Raw genomic sequence first — 26,304 nt, 5'->3', positions numbered from 1 at the left:
AAGAAGTGCGACGACTATTATCTCGACCAGTGTTTCCCGGATGGAAGCCACAGCTTCTCAATCAGTTGTGCCACCAACTACGGAGGCTTCGCGGACTCCACCTTTGGCAACTCCCCATACCTGTTGATAGAGCTGCATGCCGATGGGACTTCCTGTGGTAGCCTTGAAAGTGCTATCGTCTATCCGCTCGACGGTCAATGTCACGGGATATCCGACAGTGCGTATGGCGTCCAGGTCACGCTCAACAGGGACAGCTCGGTGTCAATGGTTTGGGCCACTGATAGTACCTGCGCACAACTCGACTCCTCCACTATCAACACCTTCACGAATGCCCAGATCAACACCGACGCGTGCGTACAAGGCTCCATGAAGTTGTACAGTAATGCGATATCCGGGTCGACAACGACTACGACTACGACTACGACTGGAGCATCTTCCGGAGCGTCGGCCTGTTTCGTTGCTCCAATCGCTGCTATCCTAACGATGGCTCAAACGGTCTTCGCTCTTTAAGCTCCAAGCTGCGTAGTTGGACAACATTGCGGGACTAATACCACTTGACACAGCACACAAACTCTTCCTTACGGAAATTCATCCCAAACAAAGACATCGCACATAAGTATCTTGTGATTCACGAGAATAAGGAAGCAGTCACTCCGTCTCCATCACTGCCGACTGGCATCCAGCCTCAATCTTCCCTCTCCTGCTCTCTTCTTGCTTCCCATCTACGCCTTGCGAGCCTCCGGCACACGCAACTGCACACGAACAGCATGCTGCCCCATCATGGTAATGACCGACTGCTTGTTCTGCTGGAACTCCCCCCTACACACAAACGATGATCAATATTCCCCTCCCATCAAATAAAAAAATAACAATAAATATCCTACTGCATCTTCTTGATGTCACGCTGGGTCTCCTCCTCCAACATGCTCGGATCGTCCCCCATTAGCTGCAATGAAACATATAAAAAAAAAAAAGAATGAGTGTTGCGCCCTCTCTCCACGTTTCTCATATCCCTCACGTCCGTGTTGCCGTTCATCTGGAACGTGCGCTCCATCTGCTTACGGTAGGCCGTGATCTCGGCCTCGGCCTCCAGTTTGGCCTGCTTGAGGCGCTCGCCGCGCTCTGCAAAGGTAATCCACATTAAATAAACTATTTACTTAGTAGAGGGTTGGGAGACGCACCTTGACGCGCCTCGCTGATGATCTTGGAGGCCTTGGTCTCGGCCGCCATTAGCTCCTTGATGCTCTGGTTCGCCGCCATCTTGTTGGATCTTTTCGCCTTTTGATTCTGGAAATGGTGGTTAATTTACTTGCACTGACTAATGATTGGCGGAAAAGCGGTTTGAAGGACGAGGATTGGATGAAAATGAAGGTATTTTAAAAGGACCATTTTTAATGAAAACATGTCCACATGAGGTGGACGTTAGGGCTTGCAACTCTTGGTAGAATCTTCGATCGCTTCGTGCCTCGAGTTGAGTCGCCATTTTACGCCGCAGACACTTGGTTGAAGAAGCGAATTTCAATGCAGCATGGGGTTGGCCACGCCCACCTTCTCCCACTGCGAGAGTAAAGTGATATCGTTCTCGAGGTCGGCGATGCGAGCCTTGACCTCCTCGAGCTCGGCTGGGTTGTGCTTGCGCTGTTGACTCAACATGTCCACGCGCGCCGCGTACCGCTTCTGCCACATGTTGCTGTACGTCGGGTCCTGCACACGATCAAAGCGCACACTGAAATGTTAAAACCTGCGCTGGCGTCACTTCACTGGAGCAGCTACTGCCGAACACACCTTCTTCGTGATGGTGGAGTAGAACGAGTTGCCCAGCACGGCTGTGAAGCCAATGAAGTACGTGATGGGCTCCATGACATCCCAGGAATACACGTCCCAGACGCAGTACATGAGCGCGCCGTAGAAGCCTGTGAGACCCGTGAGCCCCAGCCACTTCTGCGCGTTGGGCATGCGGCGCGCCGCCAGGTGCACCTCGTTCTGCACGATTTGCAGCTTCTTGAGCGCGCTCTTAAGCTCGCCCAGTTGCCGCTCCTTGACCTTTCGGTCGTGCTTGATGTTGTACAGCTCCGAGTCCAGCGAGTTCTGCAGCGTCAGCACGCTCTCCAAACTCTGCAATTGCAACGACCAACCCCACACTATCAGCGTCCACTTCATCAACCTTCCAAACCTCAACTCAACACTCACGTAAGGCCGCAAAATCACGGCGTTCTCCAGCTGCGGGTTCCTGGACCGATCAAAGTGCACCACGAGGTTCCTGCGCTGCAGCTCCCTGAGCCACTTGGTGGCCACGGCCTCCTCGGCTCCGGCATTGTGACACATCCTGTAGTATTCATGCAGAGGCAACTACAACCCTCAACAGAAACCCAAATATTCCTCATCAGCACCCCCACTTCAACTTGCGTCCTCAAATAAATCCCTACAATAAGGCGCGGGTCCTTCTCGATCTCGGCCTTGACGGTCGCGAACGCCACGTTCTCCTCCCTCGCGCGCCGGCCGTCCACCGCGGCGGCATCGCTCTCCACTAGCACGTTCACGTGGTTCAGCCGTAGACAGAAGGGCATGGATGTGAGCTCCCCGAGCCGCACAGTGCGCGCCAGCTTCGTGCCGTCGGGCGTGGCCACCTCCACGGTCTTCAATGAGGCATCAGCATGTCGCACCGCCTCAATGAGGTCTTTCACACTGGCGCGGGCGTCATCCAGCCCGAGCCGCGTGAGTCCCATGACGCCGGGCAGCGGCAGCAGTACGTCCAGCTGGCCCTGCGCTCTAGCCGCGTTGCGCACGGAGATCTCAGCGTCATTGGACGATAATGCGGCCGGGCCCGCTTGAGAGCGCTCCGCCGCGCGCGTGCGCATAGACCCCGAGCTGGAATGGAAGGCGGCGAGCGGGAAGCGCGCACTAGGAGCGCGGAGCAGTAGCGACCGGAGCGCCATGACGACAATGTGCAGGGAGACGGAGGGACGATCCCACGATTCCCTACAAAAATCATGGAGTGTGTTTAACGAATTAGAAAGGTAATCAAGTATGGTATGCCAAACATATACTATTTAGTATTGGACATGTTTGGACATGAAATCAGATATGAAAGGATATGGTAAGATAACGACTTTTACACTTGTGGCACTGTATTTATGCATATGGCTACAATTCGACCATCAAAACCTTCAACTAAGCATGTTTGTTGAAGTTTTGCTAGGTGGCTGCGTTGGGGGCAAGCAGGTCGGAGGCGAGCTTGGCGAGGGTTTGCATGGTGCAGTAGTCCTTCGTGGAGATGTTGTTGTGCGCGACACCGTCGAGTGCGCAGACGTTGCCGACGACCTCGCCGTTGGGGGCTCGGAGGGGAAAGCCGGCGTAGAATTTCACACCCAGGTCGTCGACGCACGGCATCTTGGCGAACCGCATGTCCCGCTGAGGGTTCTTGATCACCAGCGGTTTCTCGGCGTACACGGAGTGCATACACGGGACCTCGTTGCGAGGGAGGTGGTGCGCTTCGGCCGGGAGGTTGTAGTTGCCGACAGCGTGGAATTGCTCGTCGTCGATCATGGATACGACGCCAATTGGACAGCCAAGACGCTTGGCTGCTACCTGTGCGATCAGATTCAGAGCAGATCGATCATAGTCGGACTTCAATGCGCCAGAGTTCTTGATGAATTCGACACGACGTGCGTCCTTTTGGGCCTCGGGCACCGGAGCTAGCGGGGTGTCTTCGTTTGCGACTTTTGAGTCATCGAACTCGTATTTGTAGTCTCTCGTGCGGTCACTCACATCGCACGCGTCGACGGTATATTGGAGGCGTGACTTGGAGAGCTCCTCGTCCACGTGTTTCTCAATACTCGACAAAACATGCTGCGCCTGCGTCTTCTTCTTGTGCTTTTGCTTCGTCTCCGTGACCGCAGCGGCAGGTTTTGACGAAGATGCCGAAGAAGAAGACGACGAGCTGGACAGACTGCCCACGAGAGTCCCGAGTATCTCCAGTGCGCGACTCCTAGTCTTAGGGTCGTCCGAACACAACTGATCAGCCAGGTTTTCCTCCTCAGGCTCAGCTGACCGATTACCATCGCTGCTTGCTGAGCTCAAGATCGAGTTCTCCGACGGCAACCAGGATTCAGATGGAGTATCCACGATAATAGGACCCAAAGCTGGCACCAAGTCTTCGTCGTCGAACTTACAAGCGTCCACACGCACCACACACTGCCTGCAGCAGCGGTTCTTGCGGATCTCTCCGACTCGTGCTTCCACCTCGTGAAGACCCGAGCAGTCTCCACAGACCATGTGCCCGCATAGCTGGCAGTAGAAGTCGCGGCGAAAGAAGTGGAAGGTCTTGTTGCAGATTATGCAGTGCTTCTCGAGCAGCGGGTCCGCGTACTCCTTCGGAAAATAAATGAACGACTGAAAGCCGAAGCGGCGACGTCGAATTACGCGCTCGAACTGTGATAGCGACTCGGTGAGCATTCGCATAATGCGTCTTGCCTCCGGATTCATCGAGGTCACACGGCGACGAGCCAAATCTGCAGCCTGAACATGTACCGCCACCTCGGAATTCTTAGATGCATCGAACGCTGATGACGGTCGATCAGAAGCATACGCGTGCACGAACACTTGAGTGCACTGGCGGTTGCTCCCCCCGGGTCGCGGGATGAATTGCAAGTCGAAGCCGACGCCAATGTGATCGATTTCGTGGCGCAACGGTGAAGACTCGGTGCTGTGGAGCACCTGATTGTAGACGTCTTTTGGTACCGTTTTCATCAAATGCACCGCACGCTTCTTGTCCGGATACTGGTGGGTGTATGCCGAAAACATGAGTTGTTGGGCTCTGATGCGGCGCAATCGCATCTTCAAACTGGCACTGGGGCACATGGTGGTCGACATGACTGAAATTGCTCCTTGATTGGAAGACTTGCCGATTTTGCTTTCAAGCTGAGCATGTGCCTGGTCTTGAGACGTCGCTACGCGCTGGTGAAAGAGTACTTGGCCACTCTTGAACTGCTTCCCGCACAGAGCTTTCATTGTGGAGTCGTAGCTGTCCGAGTCCTGGTGCAGCAGCACGCTTAAAGCTTCATTCAAATGACACCGCAACTTCGTCTTAGCCGCTACGGCATCCAAAATGTCGAGGTCGTCGTCAATATCCACAGTTGAGCAGTACGGCTTCATTTCTGCAAAATTCACGCCCCCCTTCCCACTGCGGTGCTTCCACCGAGCACCTTTCGCATTGCTGCGCACAGCTGCGCGAAGCTTTGGCATCGTAGAGAAGACGTCGTCGCGGATTTCCTGGTCTGAGAACACCACTTTCTGCCGCGAGTCGTGGGTATTTCGCACCTTCAGACCGTTGGCACCCTCGGATAGGGACCGACTGACGAGATCGAAATCATCTTCCGCCTGCGAGTCTTGGCTGCTTCCTAACCCCCACTGGTCCTTGAGGCTTCGAGTGCTCATCACAGTCGTTGGGCGTTGAACGCCAGGGGATGAGAACGATGTTGCTGTGTCCGCAAATCGGCAAGTGTGCTTTCAAAACCGCGTTTGCTGTCCGCTTTGTCAAGGTGACTGCAATCACATGGTATTTTCCAGCACGCAGGTGTGATTGTGATCCTCCAGCTGGAAATCACGCCAAAATGGCAAGCGGGAGAGTTTAACTTGGAAAATGTTAGTGAAGTGCTTTCTCCAGCAATACTCTGGCGGCCGAACACCCTATGCTGCATTTGAGGGAGGCACAGACAGATAGCGTACATACAGGGGTATCCTACCTACAGCAACCTTGTTTCAAAGCCCATTGGCCCGAGTCGAGTGGATACGCTATGTGGTTCCAATGCCCAAGATACCCACGCCATCTCAATATGGGTATGAGCATGCCAAGATTAGGTGAATTGTGGGTTACAACATTGGAGTCATACCTTTTATTACCTGGAGTTACCCAGACCACTGTCCGTTGTTACATATGTGTATCTAAGAAAGTTTGTCTACAGTGCAGCATGCAGCACTCGTTCAAATACGCATCGTCGCTGCGAGTGCCAGGAATCATCATCATGACTGTCAGGGGCAACAAAGGATGGATTCCAAAAAACAAGATGAACTGTTTGAACAGTGCGCTGAGAGTTGTCTAGCCACGTCGTTTCGTCCCAGCTCACTGAAGTCACTACGCTCCATATTGCTAGCTAGGATGAATACAATGCCTGTAGCTCTTCCCTAGGCAAACCTGAACTGCAACTCGAGCAGTTGCTCAAGTCCAACGCCAACCTGCTGTCCTACAAACGTCTGGGTGGTCAGCGATTTGCCAGTCCATCTGGAGGGTCAAGCACGAAACAGACAGCAAAAAGCTCGCTGGGCAGAGTCCCATGTGTATCGTCACTGAAGATTCTTCAAGCGATCGAGGCGAACAATGTCACCTTTGGATAAAAAGGCAACTTCAACAAGACAATGACCAAAAACGAATACCATATCCCATCTCACAGGTCTTTCATGTGTCAAACATACCAAAATGTACGACACATGAAAGTCAACACTAATTCAGCACGTTGCAACGGAGCCATGCGGATCCCGACGCTGCTGCTGCTCCTAAGCGCTTGGGCCTCGGCCCAAGAGGCGCCCGCACCCTCCCCAGAGACCTCCGATGTGTCTTCAGAGCGTCTGAATCGCTGCGCAACGCTCGGTTTCGACGCGGACGCGCTGGACTGTCGACTTTGCGAGGAATTATCGACTTTTCTCACTAAGTCGACCAAGACCAAATCTGCCACTAAGTTGACCAAGACCAAATCTGTCGACTTAGTGACACACGAGTGTCGCGACTGCTGCTCGGACCTGACCAATTTGCTGGAAGCGGAAGGTCGACGTTACCCCCAGGCGGTGCTGGCATTGAGTCGACGTCGACTGAAGAGGTACCCGAAATTGGCAAACTTTGTGGAGCACCAGGCCGAGCAGATCAAGGGGCTACAAGTGCAGGAGACCGACAATCGACTGCCAATGCTGCAGTTCTTTGGTGAGGACGGGGAAAAGGTCCAGGAAGTCAGGTAGGAAATGATGTTTTTTTTTACAACCTACGTGTGTGAGGTGAGAAGTTGACTTTTGTTTACAGTGTGGCTCATTGGGATGAGGCCTCCATTGCGGAGTTTATCGGGAACAAGTTGCTGCCTGAAGAGGAAGAGGGGGATGAGGTGGTGGAGATCGTGGAAGAAGTTGTGGAGATGGAGGTGGACGCCGACAAGCCGTGATGCGGAGGTTTAAACGGGATGAAGAAGGAGAAATGAAGCGTCAAGTTGCCTGATTGGTTAATGTTTGGTTTGGTTTGGTTTGGTTGATGTAATCCTGTGCTTCTGGACGCTAGGAACGGTCGGAGTCGGGCGAGCTTCGGCTGGAACTAGGAGTGCTGGATGATTGAGGCTGTTGTTGCTGCTGCTGCTGCTGCTGCTGCTGCTGGATGCGTGGTGTTTGAGACGTTAGGTTGATCTGGTAGTGCGGCTTCTTCCTCAGGTTACTTGGTCGGCAAGGATGGCGAAGAATGCTGCCAGTATCGTGACTGATTGCACTTTCACATTCCTGCTCAGCTGAAGATGACTTGTTAGTCTCGATATCGTCGGTGCTGTCATCGTTTGATGCCTCTGGGACCTGCAGATCGTCTTCGCAATAGACGCGCAGAATTCGGGACGTGAGTGCGGGCAATGGCACGAATCGATGGAATGTCTGCAGCATTTCGAACTCTTCTTTGGATAGGACCATCTCGCAGTCAGCTGAAGCCAGGTCCAGGTCGTCATCGTCGCTGCTGGCCGCCTGGCCGCGAATTTCTCGTGCGCTTCTCGTCGCCATTTTGAATGTGCACAGGTAAAGAAGCCCTTTATTTATCTCAATGCGATGTACTGACCTCGATTTCGTGCGTGCAGCCAAGGATAGAAAGCGTTCCCATGTCTCTCTGATGGATGACTTCTTCGACGAAGAGCAAGCATCATTTACTGGGACACCAATGATGAAGACAATGGATACAAGGAAGTGAAATGGATTAATTGTTTTGATCCATTTGTTTTAGGCAATCTGGGTCGTCGTGTGGGGGGCTCGGAAGAATCGGTATTTGGTGTCAAATGGGAAGGTCAAGCTTCCTGGTCCCTTTGCCTCTTGCTCGGTAAGTGCTCGCGTGATTCGCTGAGCTAGCAACTGTGACGGGTACTCTACCAAGTGATATGACGCCGTGCAGAGCAGAAGAATGAGGCCGAAGCGGCAGAACAAGCGGTCGTAGTACATATTTGGCTCTTTGGCGTAGATGTCGCTGAAGACCACGAAGCTGTGCAGCAAATACACGGAGAAGCTGATCTTGCCCCAGTATCGCAGCACGCTCCATTCGAACATCGCAGAAATGCAAGACGGCAGGAGCATCTCAATCACGATGACCAACGTCACGGGGACGCTGATAAAAGGGAAGCCTCCTTCTTCGTGCTCTTTGTCGTGCACCCAGTGGAAGAACATCGTCGGTTCTGCGGGGTTGCCAGGGTGGGAGTTTCTGCGGAAGCACACACTGAGGATCAACGCGAGCGCGGCATATTCGACGACTCGAACTGCGAGCGTTTGCAGTTTGTTAAACTCGAAACCTGTGGACTTCACCCACGTGTCGAGCTTCACAAATAAAGCAGCGGCCATAGATCCCGCGAGGAACGTCGGGAAGTGAGGCGCAAGCGGAGAGTGACTTGACCGGCGCTCGTGCCAGCCCGCGTAAATGATCCACGTATAAAGCGGAAGGAACGGGACCCACCAGAAGCGACGCAAGTTGAGCACACCCAAGACGAAAACGGGGAGACAGAAGTAGTACGAGATCTCGAGCGGCAGCGTCCAGAACACGAAATAGCGGTGGGGAAAGCTGAACGTGAGCACCTTGAACAAGTCGAAGTGGCCGCGCTCTTTCACCAGGAAGTACTGCTTCTTCTGCTCGAACGGCAACAACCAAACAAGGAACACGACGACCGCGAACAGCGGATACACTCGGAAGAAGCGCTTCGAGAAGTAGTCAGCGAGACTGAAGGCCCACTTGCGGTAGCTCGCCTTCTGGGCCAACATCCGTACGCTCTTTTTCATGAAGAGCATCGTCAGCAGAAATGACGAAAGCACGAAGAACGCGTCCACAGCGCAAGCTCCGAGGTCGAGGTCGTGCAAGTATTCGTGCGAGTGCTGACTAACGACCAAGATTGCAGCTAAACCACGCACGCCATCCAGGAACAGAATCTTGGCCGGGGCTGCTGCAGGCTTGGAGGGTTTGGACGCCTTGGGGTCGAGTTCTACGAGCTGCTGAGCATCGGAGACGTCTTGAATGTTGAGTGGAATCTCGTCCAGCACGCTGTTTGACTTGGAGAAGAAGCGACTGGTCTCCTCGCATACCCCACGACGGACCATAATGCACACGGCAGTGGAGGAAAAGCAGGTCAGCTTGAGTGCTCGCAGGCTTTTCGTCGAATGAATTGTCACTAGCAGCTCGATGTGCCGTGTGCACCCAGATTTCCGTTACCAACCGCTCGCGTTCGAAGCCAAGTGGTTTGGTGATGGCGCTCAATGATCGACAACATCCCATTTAGGAATACGAAAATCTCATCGCTGGAAATACTGCGGCGAATGGGAAGGCGTTTGTTTCGCGGTGGTTTTGCGAGGAAGCTGGTGCCACGAATGCCACTTCGTGTCGTCTGGCTCTGGGGGAAAGCTCACGAGACAGCAGCATTGACGAGAATATCGGTGCTTGGAGGTCTTTTGGCTTCTTGCTCCACTTCGATGGTTTCCGTCAGCCAAAATCTGCAGTGTACCTTGATCTGGCACAGTGAACGCCACAACTGATTTTCTGGTGCGGTCTTCGTCTTCGGTGAGACGACGCGCTCCTGTCAAGTTTCCTCCATGGCACGCTCCGCTCAAAACGTTCTCTTTATGGTTATATTTTCATCTGGCTGGAGGTTTCAACAAGTCCAGGATGGTAATAACGCCCGCGTACTCCTGCGTAGATCCCAGGCACCAGTCACCTACCAGTAGCACCTTGTGTCGCTGTCTCGAAAGCAACAAGCTCCTTGTAAAACCCAGTGTTTGGCTGCGCTTGGGGTCGCACTCGACGCAGTTCACGAAGCGCATCAGATAGGGTCAAGGCGTGACGTGCGATGAGGTAGGCGAGAACAATCGTCGCGGACCTCGACCTCCCCATGAAGCAGTGCACGAGGACTTTTCCTCCGGCTGACAAGGCACTACATAGAAGTCGTTATCTAGAAGTCATCAGTGCTCACTGAATAATAGATCCCCCAACCTGTCGATGAAGCTCAGCGCTTCGCCAAAGAACACGGAGATCTTCACGGAGCTCAGGTCGGCCACTTCCAGTCGCAAGTACGTGAACTCTTCAGGGTATCTGAATGGGCAGACAATGAGTGAGCACTATCGTGGATATAAAGCAAAGTCCCACTTACTTGAGTGAAAGACTCGGCGACACGCATAAGACGTGCGTGATTTCCGCCTGCTTCAGAGCTTCAAAGTTGTTGGCCGCTCCGTACGAGCCGATGAACAGTCCAGAGACGACATCCACCTCCACCTAAGCGAAAAGTCGATTAGCTCACCGTGTTACACTTTACACTGCCTCGACCACCACAATACCATCATCATGTGGCGATCTTACCGGCAGATTGTCGTGGCTCTCGAACTTCTTGGCCATAAGCGCCTCCCGGAGCTGCCGAAACCCGGCCGAAGTCCCTTTTTTCTTGGGCGCGGCCAATTGCTCGGAAGACGACGGACATGCGGAGTCACAACGTGGCGCCGACGTCTTGTAAGCCAGCCGATCGCCTTGGGATCCAGCAGATGCAGCTGTGGAATCCTCCATCGCGCCCAAGCAGCCACGTGTGACAATAGGTAAGCTCACTAAACCGACCGAACACGCCGAGTTTAGTGCCGGTGCAACGTCGGCAACCGAAATGAATATGGAGAGGCCTCGACAGCGGAGACGTTGGCGTGTGAAAGTGCTGGTTGCTTACTATATTATGCTTATTACGCCTTCTTTCTATCCAAAGCGGACAAGGTGTCCTCGAGAATTCCAAACAAACTGTACGACCGGAGTTGGGTCGTGGCTTATATCGCGTCCGCCTCGAGCTTGACGGGCATTGCAGGCACGGGAGGCAATTGCATTTGCTGCAACTGCTGCTGCTGCTGCTGGAGCTGCTCCTGTTGCTGGCGCTGCGCCGTGAGCAAGTTGTGGTGCATCCGGCAGTAGCCCTGCTTCACCTGGCCGTTCTTGGTGCAGTTGCCGTAGCGGCAGCGGCGCGCGCCGCCGTGCATCTTGCACACGCCGCGCCACTGGGCCGACTTCTTGCAGCCTTCGATGCGGCAGCGACGGCCGCCGCCGTGCAGGACGCAGTGGCCTCCGCCCTGGTCGCTCGTGGTGCAGCCAGGAGTCGTACACCGTCGGCCGCCGCCGTGTGCTTTGCACAGTCCGCGTGACCGAATGCCCTTGGTGCAGCCCTCGACCTTGCAGATGCGCGTGGCCGTCGTGCGCTTCTTCCTGGGGAGAGTGGGCGGCGGCACCATCGCGCCTGCCACAAGCGGGTCGAACGCTCCGGTCAAACCAATGGTGCCGGCCGGAAGAGGCAGCGTGCCGGGCAGTGACGTCCGGTCTTGGGTCTGCATAGACTGGAAAATGGGCGCGACCGGCGCGGCGGTCTGGCTCATGGTGAGCAGCATGTCGGCCGACGTGTTGGTCATGCCCATTGTGTTGGTGAAATAGGTAGGCGCGTGCGTCTGCGCGTTCATGTCTGTCGAGTGCATCGGCGACGCGAAGAGAAGCTGGAGACCGGGCATTTGCTGTCCGCGGGGCTGGGCCGCGTGCTGCGCGTTGACCGGCGTCTGACCGGTTGGCATCTCCTGAAGCACCTCGCGGAGCATCTGCGCGTCCATGACAAGGTCCTCCTCGTTCGAGCGCTGGATCGGTTCGCTGTGCTGAAGCACCAGCGGGTGCAGCGCCGGTTGCTGCGTTGGCTGAGGATGCGGCAGGTAGTCTCCGTGCACCATGGGCGCGCCAGTGCTGTAGGTCGGTGCGGTCCATTGGGCTGCCGCCGACGTCGTCTGCAAGTCACGCGGAGGCAGGAGATGCTGCTGCTGCTGCTGCTGCGTGTAGTACCCGGTCGGGGTCGAGAAGCTGCTGGGCTGTCTAGTGTTGGCATAGTAGTTGTTGCTCTGCTGGTCCAGCGTGAAGCTGGGTAGCGGCTGCGACGTGCTCGTGGTGGCATCCGTCGGGTTGGTGGCAATGCTCGTGGGCGACGACCACTGCTCGGGACGCATTGGGTCCTCCGAGGATGGCGGGGCTTTGAGCTGTGTGAGGAAGCTTGAGAACTGAAGGTCGGCGGGGCCGTTGCGCTCAGCAGTTGGTACCATTAGAAGCGGTCAATGCGTGTGGGCTGTAAGCAAGATTGCTTATGCCGAGTGAAATCGGAAGTGCGGATGGTGCAGTGCAGCGCAGCCCAAGCCAAAGCCGCGTGTTCGGTTGTCTACTGCTACGAACGGGGCGCGGCTCTTTTATCCTGGTTGGGGAATCGGTGATGCTAAGAAGAGAGACATACGGTGGCGCGTGTGTAGCAAGGGGAACCAGTGGAGATGCTTGAACCGAGACGCCGGATGTCTCGCGATCAAGCAGGCCCCGGTCTCTGCTTGGGAAGTTCATCCGGGGAGAAAAACCGAGCAGTCTCGGGGCGCGCCCCGTTTTCCCGAGCTCGTTTTTGGCCGACAGAGAGACAGAGACAGCTTTGCTGTGCCGCCGCTTGCCGCGATCGAGCAGCGCAACCCAACGCCAACGAGTGATTGAGATTACCAGGGTGGCGCCTCTACATATCGGCGTCCTCACAGCCACGCGAGCTGAAAGATTAGCGATGGTGGCAGCCTTCGTCGACCTTCTAAGGCCACACGGAGTACAACTTTGTGCAGTTTTGCCGCAATAGATACCTTGTTCGCGTAGGATTTGGACCTGCACGCTGAACGTTGGTAGAGCTCCTCTTTCGCGCGACGACGCTACAGTATGCTAAGAAGACGACGACCTGTCCGCTGGACAAGCAGCGCTACGCTGGACTTGCTGATACTTGCGTGACATTCAGGACGTCAAGTTCCTTCGATGCAAGTGCCGTGCGCTCGGACAGGCTTCATCTACCTGTACTACACTCAAGCCCGGTGGAAGGAGCAGGCTCGCACTAGATTCACTGCTTTCTCGGCGCTTCTGAAGGGGTTTTCATGAGCACTTCCTGTCCAAAAGCTCACGTAAAAGCTTCTGAGAGCAGTAATGGCGGCTTTTGACACGCGCGCGGGCTATGACGGTCCGGCTGTCGGGCACTTTGTGGGCCCGTGCGGGGCGGACCAACTCCTCCCCCGAAATGCGACCACCTCTGCACGCCGTTGGCAATAACCCAGCGATAAACACGCGCGGGGCCGATGAAAGAGGCGGATGGGGGCGTGTGTGGCTTAGCGACGCCTTCAACTTGAGCCCTTGCATAGCCAGCGAGAGTGTCCGTTCAATTGCACGAGGCACGATGTTAAACGGACGGCTCCGCAGGCACTTAAACACCAAGACCAAGGTTCTGGTTTGGCACAAACGCTGTAATGTACGCCGCGGTGGCGCGACTTGGCCATCGGTCTCAGCTACGGCGGCCGTAGTACATGTGTACGAAGTTGTTAGCGATCATTTATGGTTTACAGCAAGAAAAGCTGCTGGAATCAATTGCTCAGCGGTACATATACAAGTAGAGTATAATACACGTAGACTGAAGAGGGTCGCTTGCGTTTCACTGCAGCTCTAGCGCTAATGCAGAGCGGGACGCGCATAGTCCGACGTGGAGGCGAGGTGGGATTCCTGTGCTTGGTGTGGTGCTACAGAACTGTAAAGCTGGGCGTTACCATTTCTGCCTCGGCGTGGGACGCGTTGGCTAATGCGCGCCGCGTGTGGCTCGCAGCGACCGCCACGGGTCTCTTGACGAGACCACTGGAGAAAAGGTGCGCGTCAACTCGGGGTATACGTGCCCCGAGCTACTTTCTCTGCAAACGCGGACAGCGAAGCGGGACGAAAGTAAAGAGTGCAACCGGGACGCGCCTCTTGTCCTGCGTGAAAAAGATGAGTGTCCGGCGGGGCGAAATGACACGAACGTGAGTAAGCTAAGTACAGCAAAGCCTGGCACACCGGCGCGCAGCTGAGTCAACCGCGCAGACGGTTGAAGGCCAGCTCGCTCAGAGAGATACTAGGTGGCTGATTGGCACGCGCTCCTAGACTTCGCAGACCGCTACAAGCTGGTCGCGGGTGCTCGATGGCAAAAGCTACCGGCGAAAAAGTATCGCCCTCGCCGACAACGGGACGTTGTGTTGAACCTCTCGAGCAGCACGATGCCCCGTCGGAGTGCTACACTTTGCACATCCGGATATCCGTGGCCTATCCTTCTGGAGGTGCTCTACTTGACAATCACAATCGATCTGCGAGGCCTCGTTTCTCCGCGCCAATGTGTGGCCGCAAACGTCTTTTCGCTGAGAGACATCCATTGTGCTGCAGCAAGAAATAACACCCCATTGTTGACACGCGGAGAAAGCGGGCTAGCCCAGCGCCCCTCGCTGGAAACCAACGCCTCACAAAGCGGCAACCGTGCCATCGCCATGAGCACAACATGCATCGTCTTCTTTGGCCGACGACGCCAATCCTCTCGGAGTGCTTTGCTCGGCAGCGGTGGTCGCTGCTCGAGCAACGAGCGCACCCCGAATGGATCGGATCTTAGGCGCTGCTGAATCAACCATATGAGCGCTGTCCAGCTGCGTGGCAGCGAATTGATCACACGAGACATTTCGCTATGCGAGCACAGCAGCAGACACTCGAGGCATGTGTTGCGGTTGGTGGGCAGCGACTCATTTCGATGGGGTAATGCCCCTCGGTGGAAACAGCTGAGGTAATACATTCCTGTACGAGCACACGCAGTTGCCACAAGCCAAAACAATGGACGTGTTGTCAATGCGTTTCAAATCGTGATTCCGAAGACGGAGCGCGTCGCGAGCGCATGATGTCGAGTCTTGGTTGTGGCCGATCTGAGTTTCCATCAAGCTCGTTGACACGAGTGCGTTCAGAATGGATAGCCGCAAGGACATCTTTGCGCGATGCCTTGTATTATAGACCATGTGCCGGTTAGCCTCAACGTAGAAGTCGCGCGATGAACATGTAACGCAATCTTAGTCAAGGCACCACCGTCGATAGTACACGCCTCGTTGCATTACCGAACATGCAATGTGCACTTGTGCTCGCTATTAATGTACTGTACTCCAGCGCTCCAGCGTACAGAGCACCAAGCTCTCGCCCTGCCGTCGAGTTGAAATCGAGCAGCGCCGCCCAACTTGAGATCCGAGGATTTGTCGCGATTTGGATTATGGTGGTTCCGAGTTGCAAAGCTCGACATGTACTGTAACCAGCATGGTTGCCTCTACGACAGTCCGGCCGATTTCACGCGTTTCATCGACCAAAAGACTAGGCCCTTCTTGGCTAGAGAGAACTGATCTCTACTGTGCTTGTCTGAGAGCGATAGCAGGTCAAGTGCCAAGAAGAACCAAGGGTCAAGCCCAATCTATCAGAAGTGAACAATGTGCTTGAGGAAAACCTTGGTTCGTGCACGTTGCCCCTGGCCCAAAAGGCAAACTATTTGTTTCTCCTTTTGCTCGACTATCGATGCTACATGTATGCTCTGATCTAGACGCACAATACCAACTCAAACTGTCTTGGCGAGACAAATGAAGCACTAGACCAGGCAGAAGAACACACACTGCCGATGTTAAGTCGAGAATTCAAGTCGTGTTGTAGGAGATTCCATGTCGTGTAGCCTGTTAGCGAGCTTTGCACGGACGAAAGGCTAATACACCCATGATGAACGTACAGTACTACTAAAATCGAAATCATAACGAAAGCGCTGGCTGCCTGTATAGACGAACGCAATAATCGCCATGGCGGGATACGCGTGTCCGCCCTTGCGGTAATTGTGTGCCGGTGAATATCACGAAGTCTACCACATTCCCATTATTGGACTCGACAGGCTTGCAGCTAGAAAAATATCTGCTGAGAAGAATTCATCGGCTTAAAGCCTAAACCAAGTTCTGGAAATTCATGTTCCTTATTCGCAACGCCAACCCGATGCATCTCCGCGTATTCTTCGTCGCCAGCGCTGCAGCACTCGATAGTGTGGATACCACACACACCAGACTTCGCTATCATCAAGAGCACGACAGCATACCCTCTCAGCATTGTTTGGCCCCGCTCGCTTGGAACACACACGTGTACTGGAGATTTTCAGGTTCTCGTCGTGTAGAACCAGCTTCCAACCGTTTGGCGAAAACAGCACTGAACGACAGCCCAGAATGGGGCGATGCTCAGTCAGTGATGATAACTTTCAGGCGAGACTCATTACGAGTATATTGGAAACAGCGAAGAATAGAGGCCACCCTACAGACAAAAGGACTAACACAGCGGGTGCCGTTCTTGAAACGTTACCACCGACCCGTCATCCTTGAGCTACGCTTCTGGTCTATATAGGGGCGAGTTTCTAGCCATTTCCTCGATTCAAGCCGCAAAAGTCATGGGCAGTGCTGCATCTACCAGCGGAAATGGAGAGGGTGGCAAGCCACGTGCTGTAATGGTGTGCCATGCCTCCCAGGAAGCTCCATTGAGAGCGCTTCTTCTAGCAGCGGGTAGCGGGGATGCAACCAACAATGTAGACGCCATCTCGATCGTGACGGACGCATACCCGCGTGATCGCCAACAGCGAGCAGAGCTGATTTCTCGAGTCCAAGCAGCTTTTGTGGCCATCGACCCGATGCTCCAAAGCAGTTCTGAGCTCATCGAAACCTTGTCGTTTCTCAAGGACCAGCGCAAGACCGTCATCTCCGGTCCTCTGACCTTCTTCTCCCGACCATCAGGCGCAATTGGCGCCGTATGCCTTGCGCTCGGTCAATGGGACCCGCTACTGTTCGCCGAGTCCGAGAGGTTTGCGTATTGGGCGGAGAAGTACGAGCTTCTGATGCGGTCGGAGGTGAAATTTGGCGACAGCCCAGAGCTCGAAAGCGTCTGTGTCAAGGAGACTCCGCCGTCTCCCCAGATCTTCTTCGCGTTCTGCCATGATGACGAAGGGGAGGCTGAACGCGTGCTGGAGAAGTTTGCCCACAACAACCCCGTTCCTGGAGAACTATCCCTGTCGGGAGAAGTCTTGCGCTGCCAGGACAGCTTGGAGAGTGACCTCGCTGCACTCAGAGGAGCAAGTGTTGTCGTCTTTGTCATCACGGAAGCCTGCACTGGCAGCGATGATGGAGCGAGGAACTTCCGTCGCTTGTTTGAGCACGCCTTAGCGTGGGGGAAGCCTCTGCTCCCCATCAAAGAGCAGCGAGCTTCACTTGGGGGGTGGTTGGCTTTGGCGATGGCAGGTCGCCTTTGGTATCAAGTAGACGCCACAAACCTTGAGCTTGTTGACACCAAGTACGCGGATATCCCGGATTGCCCGTGCAAAGTGAAGGATTCGTGTCTAGCAACGGACTTTGTGATGTGTGCAAACGGTCTGCTGGCAGCGCCGCAGAGAGCGTTGGAGGGCTCCCAGGTCGCCTCCCGTGAGGACGCCACACTGCGTATCGCCAAGGAACGAGCGCAAGTCCTTGGACTGAGCGTTGACGCAGTGGAATCGCTGTGTATTCGCGTTACGAACCTTGTAAACGCTTCTTCAGGTAACGACTGCGAACGCCAGAGCTTGGCAGAGCTGCACGATACTCTGGGTGTTAGTACGACTCGAGAAGCTATCGAGGCCGAAGCTTCGAAGCAGTTAGACGTGCCGAAACCTGAAAACCTGCTGCCGGCAGTGGAAACGGAGGAAAGCAAGGAGCTGCAGCCCCTCTCGGGGGTCCACTACGAGGTCACGCGCATGGGGTTTGTGTCTCCACCCGCTGTACTGGACAATGACGGACTTCCGATCGTCGGTCTGCAACTTGATGCCATGTTCTCCTACCAGTGGGGGGCGCAGAGCACAGTTCTGGAAATCCATCAACAAGGCCAAGTGCACAGCCTGCGAGCGTGGTTTGATGTGTATGGGCACATGCAGGGAAACGTGAATTCTGCGATGGCAGCGGCCGTGGAGAGCGTGGCTTGCCTGGTTGTCTTCCTCACCAAGGCCTACCTGGCCTCTGTAAACTGCCGTCTCGAGTTTGCGTACGCTGCTCGTTGTCGTAAGCCGATGATTTTTGCCTTCTTGGAGGACCCCGAGGCACTTGAGCTGCCCGACTGGGTTCTCGACGCAGCTGGAACCACGCAGTTCAACGTGTACCCGAGCTTGATGCGAGAGACGCCAGCCGAGCCAAGCCGCGTGCTGGCTCTCGATATGCGCTCCGAGCGTGTTCGTGGGGTGCCGATGACGGATGTTCTCTTTGGGGCAGTTAGACGCTTAGCCGCCTGGCGCACAAACTCTCCTCTGCCGATTGTGTACGATGGCAGTCTCCATCTTTATGCAGTAACCAGTGCACTTCACTTCGCGCTTGCTGGTGCGGCGCCTGGCAGCGGCGGAGAGGATGCGGCAGAGCGCCCAAAGCCAACAGTGTGCACGCGCTGCAGTGCAGCCTTTTCTCCAGGCATTCCAGCGAGTCTTGAGGGCTGTCGGAGCCACAGTGCGTACTACGTTGGAGGTTCACTGATTGCTGGGAGGTGGGTGTGCTGCCAAGAGACGGATCGCAACGGCCCTGGGTGTTGTCCAGCACAGCACATGACAGCCGAGCGCTCGTGGACTCAGGATCCGTCCTACGGCACCTACACATACGTGCCAAACCCGGAGTGAGCAAGCGGCAAATACCAACCGCATAGGCGCCAGTAACCTCTTACATGTTGCTTATCTTGTAGTTGACAGAAGGATTAGCTGCGTAGCTGAGGTCTTAGTCGATCGAGGAAGGCTAATTCGTCCTCAACGCTATCATTCGGATGCACCTTCTCCCATACTTGCAACACGCGGAGTGCCCGAGCGATGTCGCTATGAGCACCAGGACCCAGCCGTGCCTGCACGGTCTTGCCATCTAGTCGCCGACTCTGACTAGGATTGCCCTTCTGTGCGGCGCCGTCGCCCTTGGCGTACGTATTTGCCAGCTTTAGATACGCCTTCAGCATCTTTTCCAGGCCTTGAGCTGTTTTACCACCTTCGTCCTTGTTGTTGCAGGACGTCAGGATCGTCAACGCCGGCGCGATAACTGAGTAATACTGCGTCATCCACATGAACCGCTTGACGCGGTGCTTGACACTTGCTCGCTCAACGCCAGAGGTGGCAGTAAGCTCGTGTTGGGCGTCCGGGTACGTCGCGACAGCCTCAACGACCAAAGCCACCCGCTTTCCTGCAGGCTTGGGCCACTTCACGTGCACTTTGAGCATCTCCACAATCTCACTGGAATCGAGTGCAGCCGCAACTTTCTCCCGATGATCAAGATACTCCAGTGAGCTCTCCACAATGTCCTGTTCTGAGACGCCTTCCAATTCAGTTGAGTTCCCTGGCTGGCTCAAACTCGGGTGGTCGTCCGGGATCATCGCAGGCAACGACGGAAGAAAGAGCGGCGTGAAGATGGCTGAAGCAGACTCCACATTTGAGATCTCGCACGTGGCCAGAGCTAGTCGACTGTACTGCAGATAGCGGAGGTAGTGAGATGCCCGCTCTTGGATTGATTCCGTCCACTCTCGCGGCGGGTATCGGAAGTCCTTGTCCGCCACCTCCTCGTACGCTCCACCCTCACCCATTCTACCCGCGGTATCGTTAAACACGAGCTCCAGCAGGTCGAACTTCCTCAGTAGATTGAACGCACGCGCGGGGTCCTTGCCCGACAGCATTTTGCGCACTTCAATGCCAATCCGTTCGCGACTAACCTTCCGTCGCATGGCCCCCACGATCTGTCGCTGCTCCAGCACCGCCTTCTCCAGCTCGGGATCCAACGTAAACCCAAGCTCGCACGCAAATCTCACGGCTCGCAACACTCTCAACGGGTCGTCCAGAAAAGTTTGCACGGGCTCCCTCGGCGTCCGAATGATCCCCGCTTTCAGGTCGTCGATCCCACGACCTGTAAAGTCCTCCACTCGCCTCGTGTGCAAGTTGTAGAACAGCGCGTTGATGGTCAAATCCCTCCTACTGGCGTCGTCTTCCGGGGTGGCGAACTTGACCTCGGGCACGCGACTATCCTGCGTGTACTCCTCGGCTCGGAGATGCACCAAATCCACGGTACAGCCCTCGATCGTGACGGTAGCCACCTCCAAGTGTTTGGACTTGTCCGAGTTGGCCTTCACGACCCCAACGGAGCTCGGTGGGAGCTTGCGTTCGCGCTGGAATTTCGTGATGTACCGAGCGAACTTGGCGCCCATGAGGTTGTCTAGCGCCACGTCAATGTCCTCGCTCTCGGCGCCGCGCAGTTTGTCGCGCACCCATCCGCCAGCCACGCGCAGCTGCGTCTTGGGCGCGTACAGATGCTGGATGTACTCGAGGAAGGAGAAGAGCGAGTCTTCCGCTGGAGTGAGAGGTATCGCCACGTTTGAGTCCGGTTTGCAGCCTGTAGGCAGCGGTGGATACCCATCGTTGGACGGTTGTAGAGAGGCCACACTGGCAACCCTGCATGCAAGAGGGGAGCGGCTGAACCCCCGCGCTAGACGCACGCGGCAAGTTAGAAGCGACCGCATGGGTACTCCAAGAAGATGACACGGATGAACGTGTGGCTGCGTCCGCAAACACAATTCATACACCAAACATTTTGCCATTTTGAAATCGGTTTTGGGAGGGGGACCGACCTGGAGGCAGCATAAATATTTGCAAGTCGAGGTGAATGAGGCAACAGTACAGTTATGCTCACCGCGTCAATGGAGATAGCGAGCTTTTCGCTGTCGACCATTGGAAAACAGTCACGCGGCACATGCAATAGAATGGGAAGACATCTTGCTTTGCTCGGCCTCCTTCGGCAGCCTCAAGGAGCGTACAATGGACAGCAAAAGTGAATACCCGTGTGTAGCGCTTGCACTGTGTCGCCGGTGGTAGAGTTCTCGCAGTGCGGCTGTTCGAGTCGAAGGTCGAACTTCGTGTTGGCTCGGCGTCGTGGTCTTGCGTCTCGCCGCCCATTCTCGTGTCGAACGGAAAATTTGCTTCCCAAGCGCCGGCGACTGCGTCCGCTTTCGCGCGCTCGCCCTCCCATAGACTCGCCGCATCGAGACGGCGACCATCCTGCGATCGGCTTTCAGAACCCCATGGCGCAGATTTGGGCAAGACAGAATCTTGGCTATCCGATTGATCGATGCTCTATTCAGCCTTCGACGCTGCAGCATTGTGCGTTTTCGCGTGGCTTCCCGCTCGCCATGTGGACAGCTAAAAGACCCATTTTGGAGCGTGCCCAATTCTACTTGGGTGAGCACCGAAAAGTCTTGCAATGGTGAAGGCACGGCTTGATGCAGGCGCCCTCAGTTCAGCAAACGCGCCGGATAAGCCGCCAGGACTCAGACGCACAAACTGACTTGGGTCACGATGTCTTGGGCTGCGAGCGGCGATTGCCAGCGGCGCGAAAGAGGCTTCGGCGAAACTGCCAGCGACTACAAGTATCCTAGCAGCGTCGGATGCAGCGTGTACATGTATTTAGCTTGAACGCAGAGCCCACCATAATATTTTAACTAACGTTATCTGCATACGGCAGTGTTGGAACTTCGGCGGTGCAGTTCGTCAGGCCGTGTAGAAGGTGACGCAGCTTCAGTAAAAAGCGATCAGTAAATTTGACAACGCGAAGTTAGTCGCGCTTTTCCCAGCGTAGCACAGTTTGAGCTTTTCGACTGCGAGCCCCGACTGCAGTGGATCAATTCAGTGGCCGTGCGCGCGCTGTCAGCACAATGGTAACTGCAGCCACGAACATTACCCAATTCTTCTGCTCGACGTGCTCAATCCGCGTTAAAAGGGCCTTTGCTCGCCAGCCGGTCCGCCAGAAGGTCCACTCTCATTGGCCAAAACCCTGACAGAGTCGGAGCATTTGCGCTGAATATTTGGCTACATATCAGCAGATATCGCGGGGATAGTTAATCTTGCAGGGTCTGAGACCCTTCTATTATAAACCGTCATCCTCGCTGCGACCCTTGAGTATAAGTTCCCAGAATCCTGCGCTCCGACGCCACAGCCACACGACAACCCCAACCAAAGCCGCGGCGCGCCCATCAGAAAACTTGATCATTGCCCAGATGGCCAGTAGAGGTGGCGCCATGCGTGCACCGAGGCTTGGGGCTCCGCACTGAGACTTTAGGACTGCAGCCCCGCCATGCGCAACGTGCGGGCGCTCTTCCTAGGCGGAACTGCGCTGGTCGTAGCGGGCAGCGAGGCCGTGCAGCTCACCGACGGTCGCGGCCTGAGCTTCGTGTCACAAGACGCTTTCTGCGCCTACCACTGCAGCGCGTCGCACGTAGCGCAGGTCTATCGCCACTTGAGCGAGCAGAGCGAGTGTCTGCCGCACAATTGCGCGCATTTCTTAGAGGATTCCCACAGCTCCGAGCGGCCCACGCGGCGGCGACTGCGCCCGGCCTTCGGGTTCCAAGACGGCAGCAGCGCCAACCAAACGGCAGTAGTGGGCGACGTCCACGCCGCTAGCGAGGACGGCAAAGATGTGACCATCATCAGCGTCGTGTCCTGCTCGAGCGTCACGGACGTGACGCTGAGCATCGGCGACCCGGAGACCGACGAGTTCGCCAACTTTTACCAAGCTTTCAGCAGCGCGTACGACGCCATGCTGGCCGGAGACAACGCCACGTACGACGCGTGCCAGCTGCAGTTCCTGCAGAAGGAGCTGCTGGCCAACTACTCGACAGGTGTGGACGATAACGACGTGGACGTGATGGAGATCAAACCCACGCTCGTGAAGCTGAACGCGACCAGCGACGAGCTCCAGTGTCTGAAGGAGGTGAAGCAGCTTTGGCCCGCCACAGCCGAAAGCCACACGCCGTTTCTGACCAGGAGTGACGAGGACAATGCGGCCGCAACGGTCATGCTGGTGCACGTGAGTGCGGCCGTGGGTGACGATATTTTGGCGCTGGAGTGCGTCGAGAGCGTGACGATTCTGCCGGCCATTTTGAAGCTGATGCCGTTCGCGAAGAGCTCATACGCTCTGTCCAAGGACTCGACCAAGTCCAAGGAGGGGCCGGGGCTCGAGATCAGGCTGGCCAAGGTTGTGAACACGACGCAGGTGCTGACGAAGCTGTCGGCGAGTGTTACCAAGGCCACGGGGATTAAGAATTTGATCACGAAGCAGAGCTCGACGGCGGAGAAGGGTGGAGTGTTGCTACAGACGGCAGTGGACGACTACGACACGTGGACACAGGTTCTAGCGATTGTCCTGGACGACGAAGCGGTCGAGTGGGTGGATTTGCAGCAGGTCGTGACTACGGGCGCTCTGCAGGCGCTGAAGACGCCCGCGCTCGAACAGCGGATGCTTCGTCAGCAGTTTGTCGAGGAGACCGAGACAGTGGAAAGGGGAGTCGAGCACACAAGTCGACGGCTTGATGACTACGTGCAGGACCTGGTCGGTGTGAGCATCATGCAGGAGCACAACATCACGGGCAGCTCCATCATTGTAGGGATTACGGACACGGGGCTTTACATCGACCACGACCAGTTCGACCAGGAATCGCGCAACATGTACGACGACGAGGACTTGACGGCGCGTAAGGTCATTTACTACCAGACGTTCGCTAACGATGTTGACGAGGCTAAGGACGTCACGTGCGGCCACGGCACGCACGTGTCAGGCATTCTGGCTGGCAGCTCCTACAGCAGGAAGAACAGCGACCTAGGCATTGCGTCGAGCGCGCGCATTGCCTTCATGGACATTGGAAAGCAGGAATCGACATGTGCAGGAACGAGTGGCTGCGCTGTCTCGCTGGAAACCCCCGGCGAGGTGGCCAACCTCATGAAGTCGCAGGTCAACACAGGGGCCAAGATCTTTTCCTTTTCGTGGGGCACGGGAGCCAACGACTACAACACGCAGACAGAACAGGTGGACGAGTACATCTACGACAACCCCGAGATCCTCATTGTGGTAGCTGCAGGAAACAGCGGCGAGAGCGGCAGCTACACCATCAGCAGTCCGTCGGGTGCCAAGAACGTTGTCTCCGTTGGCGCCAGCCTCAACGCAGCCGCCTCTTTCTCCTCGACCCCTTGCCAGTCGGTGTTGAACGAAAACACAGTGGCGTCGTTCTCGTCCGTCGGTCCTACGCTAGACGGGCGCATGAAGCCTGATCTGGTTGCTCCGGGCATGTCCATTACCTCTTCTCAGTCGGAGAAGCCAGGGTCCACGACCAAGTCCTCCTCTGTGTGCTCACTTCAGGGAACTTCGCAAGCCACGCCCGTGATCGCCGGCATGGCTGTGCTTATCTACGAGTGGCTGCGTGACGGCTGGTGGAAGAACGGCGTGGCTGATCCGACCTTCGGCATGGACACGATTCCTGCGTCTCTGATCAAGGCGCTGCTGCTGCACAGTGGAGAGTCAATGTCCCGCCGTCTTATCGAGCCCAGCACGGGAGTCACGTCCTGCGTGGCGTTGGAGGCTGCAGCCAAGACTCTGACGTCGTACCCGGACTTCAACCAAGGATACGGCAAGCCGACAATGCTCAACTTAGTGTCGTTCATGGGAGGCGACGACGCGGCCTCTGCCTCGTCCACCAGCAGCAACACTATTTACTTTTTCCCCAACTCGTCGGCTGGCTCCGAGCCCAGCGTGATGGAAGGCAGCGAGGTGACGTTCCACTTTATGCTGACGGCGAGCGTCAACCTGCGCGTGACGGTGGTGTGGACTGACCCTCCTGGATCTGTCGGCAGCAAGGTTGCCCTGCAGAATGACCTGGACCTGACGCTCAAGGTGGCCAACACGACTGCCGTCTTTTACCCGTTGTCCGGCAACGGCTCGCGCGACTCAGTGAACAACGTGGAAATGGTGGAGGTGTCGTACGATGATGTGCTGAAGGCCGTCACGGAGGCCGGCATGGTCGTGGAAGAGGGCTACATCTACGTGCAGGCTGTCGTGAGTGGGCACAGCGTGAAGGCTGGCGAAAACGCCACCACCACCGGCCAGAAGTTTTCCATTGTGGCGTCGTCTACTCCCTCCTCGACTTCCATGACATCGGCCGGCGCCGGAGACTCGGCGTTCTGGCAGCCCTGGATGACAATCGGTGCCATTGTAGTGTGCACGCTAGCTCTGCTCTTCGTCATCGCACTGGTGTGGCGCATGCGCGTGACCATGAAGGCGGACAACCTCAAGGCCGACCACGGCACTCCGTCCGCAGCCGCTGCACTCACTGGCGCAGCAGCAAGGAGAAATCGTCGGGAACGAAACAAGAGGGCGAACGACGAACGCACCAGTGTCCCACACATTCATCCAAACTACCGCAACGTGGACGCAGGCGGCAGCCATCGTCCTGCCCTTGAGGAGCCCAACGGCAGTCGACGCGCCGCTGCTGCTTTTAATCCTTCAGCCGCCGCGGTTCGTGAACCCAGTCGACGTGCGGCTGCTGCCTTTGACCCCTCGGCTGCCGCCGTCCGCGAACCTAGCCGGCGTGCGGGTGCCCCGTTAGATGCGCCCCAGCCTGCGTCTGCTCGTAAAACTAGTCGTCGTGCTGCCGCCGCGTTGCAGCCACCAGGTGCTCCCGCACACCCGCCATCCCGCCGTGATCGCGATGGCAGCGATCGTGGACAAGAACGGAAACGTAGTGACGGCCAAGAACGCAAACGTAGCGATGGAAGCGATCGGGAGCGGAAACGCAGCGACCGTAGACGGGAGCGCAGCGATCGCAGTGATGATAGGCCCCGCGAACGAGAACGCAGCGATCGCAGTGATCACCCCGGCAGTGATAGGGCACGCCAACGAGAGCGCAGTGATCGCAGCGACCACCCCGGCAGTAATAGGGAACGCGAACGAGAACGCAGTGATCGCCCGGGCAGTGATCGGGGACGGGAGCGCGAGCGCAGCGCCAGGAGGAATGAGCCCGCCAAGGCACATTCTTCACGGCGCAACAAGCCCGCCATCATTTTGTACGAGTGAAGACCGCCATGTGGATAGTGTGAGCTTGATGTGAGAGAAAACCTGTTCGTCTCGTCCTTCATCCAGATCGGCGCGTGATAGAAGCCCGCCCAGTGAATTATGGTAATTGTCAACGTGTCTAGTTTTGTTCGGTAGAATCTCGTTGCTGTCTTTCGTTTGGATACTGTTCTCGTCGCTCGAATCGATTAGGATCTCGCTCACTCTTCTTCGGAAACTCACAAGCACCGCAGTGCAATGGGCGTCGCAGTTAAGAAATTATGAGTA

General features: G+C 56.0%; 9 protein-coding genes across 9 annotated transcripts; 3 read left to right on the top strand and 6 right to left on the bottom strand.

The window, feature by feature from the left end:
* Nucleotides 1-722: 722 nt before the first annotated feature.
* KRP23_4639 (V-type proton ATPase subunit G 1) lies at nt 723-1,260 on the bottom strand (the record flags this gene model as incomplete). Its single annotated transcript, XM_067889622.1, has 4 exons — nt 723-819; nt 885-946; nt 1,019-1,122; nt 1,182-1,260. The coding sequence occupies 4 exons, from the start codon at nt 1,258-1,260 to the stop codon at nt 723-725; spliced, it is 342 nt and encodes a 113-aa protein (XP_067748765.1).
* A 258-nt stretch (nt 1,261-1,518) lies between these two features.
* KRP23_4638 (Calcium uniporter protein, mitochondrial) lies at nt 1,519-5,436 on the bottom strand (the record flags this gene model as incomplete). The annotated part of the gene is made up of 6 exons (XM_067889621.1): nt 1,519-1,704; nt 1,786-2,115; nt 2,191-2,349; nt 2,427-2,979; nt 3,776-4,014; nt 4,972-5,436. 6 exons carry the CDS (start codon nt 5,434-5,436, stop codon nt 1,519-1,521), a joined length of 1,932 nt encoding a protein of 643 aa, XP_067748764.1.
* Nucleotides 5,437-6,525: 1,089 nt separating this feature from the next.
* KRP23_4637 (Selenoprotein F) lies at nt 6,526-7,205 on the top strand (the record flags this gene model as incomplete). The annotated part of the gene is made up of 2 exons (XM_067889620.1): nt 6,526-7,004; nt 7,070-7,205. The coding sequence occupies 2 exons, from the start codon at nt 6,526-6,528 to the stop codon at nt 7,203-7,205; spliced, it is 615 nt and encodes a 204-aa protein (XP_067748763.1).
* Nucleotides 7,206-7,314: 109 nt separating this feature from the next.
* KRP23_4636 (uncharacterized protein) lies at nt 7,315-7,797 on the bottom strand (the record flags this gene model as incomplete). Its single annotated transcript, XM_067889619.1, has 1 exon — nt 7,315-7,797. The coding sequence occupies one exon, from the start codon at nt 7,795-7,797 to the stop codon at nt 7,315-7,317; it is 483 nt and encodes a 160-aa protein (XP_067748762.1).
* A 213-nt stretch (nt 7,798-8,010) lies between these two features.
* KRP23_4635 (uncharacterized protein) lies at nt 8,011-9,366 on the bottom strand (the record flags this gene model as incomplete). Its single annotated transcript, XM_067889617.1, has 1 exon — nt 8,011-9,366. The coding sequence occupies one exon, from the start codon at nt 9,364-9,366 to the stop codon at nt 8,011-8,013; it is 1,356 nt and encodes a 451-aa protein (XP_067748761.1).
* A 607-nt stretch (nt 9,367-9,973) lies between these two features.
* Nucleotides 9,974-12,360, bottom strand: KRP23_4634 (Dual specificity protein phosphatase 1B; the record flags this gene model as incomplete). The annotated part of the gene is made up of 5 exons (XM_067889616.1): nt 9,974-10,193; nt 10,253-10,351; nt 10,410-10,531; nt 10,616-10,666; nt 11,638-12,360. 5 exons carry the CDS (start codon nt 12,358-12,360, stop codon nt 9,974-9,976), a joined length of 1,215 nt encoding a protein of 404 aa, XP_067748760.1.
* A 4,205-nt stretch (nt 12,361-16,565) lies between these two features.
* KRP23_4633 (uncharacterized protein) lies at nt 16,566-18,797 on the top strand (the record flags this gene model as incomplete). The annotated part of the gene is made up of 1 exon (XM_067889615.1): nt 16,566-18,797. The coding sequence occupies one exon, from the start codon at nt 16,566-16,568 to the stop codon at nt 18,795-18,797; it is 2,232 nt and encodes a 743-aa protein (XP_067748759.1).
* Nucleotides 18,798-18,871: 74 nt separating this feature from the next.
* Nucleotides 18,872-20,665, bottom strand: KRP23_4632 (CCA tRNA nucleotidyltransferase, mitochondrial; the record flags this gene model as incomplete). Its single annotated transcript, XM_067889614.1, has 1 exon — nt 18,872-20,665. One exon carries the CDS (start codon nt 20,663-20,665, stop codon nt 18,872-18,874), a length of 1,794 nt encoding a protein of 597 aa, XP_067748758.1.
* Nucleotides 20,666-22,272: 1,607 nt separating this feature from the next.
* KRP23_4631 (Serine protease/ABC transporter B family protein tagD) lies at nt 22,273-26,040 on the top strand (the record flags this gene model as incomplete). The annotated part of the gene is made up of 1 exon (XM_067889613.1): nt 22,273-26,040. The coding sequence occupies one exon, from the start codon at nt 22,273-22,275 to the stop codon at nt 26,038-26,040; it is 3,768 nt and encodes a 1,255-aa protein (XP_067748757.1).
* Between the last annotated feature and the right edge of the window lie 264 nt (nt 26,041-26,304).

Source organism: Phytophthora ramorum (genome assembly GCF_020800215.1).
Source record: "Phytophthora ramorum isolate Pr-102 chromosome Unknown Phyram_PR-102_s0003, whole genome shotgun sequence".
In the NCBI taxonomy this organism is placed as follows: Eukaryota; Oomycota; class Peronosporomycetes; order Peronosporales; family Peronosporaceae; genus Phytophthora; species Phytophthora ramorum.
This window is presented reverse-complemented; position numbering and strand designations above follow the sequence as displayed.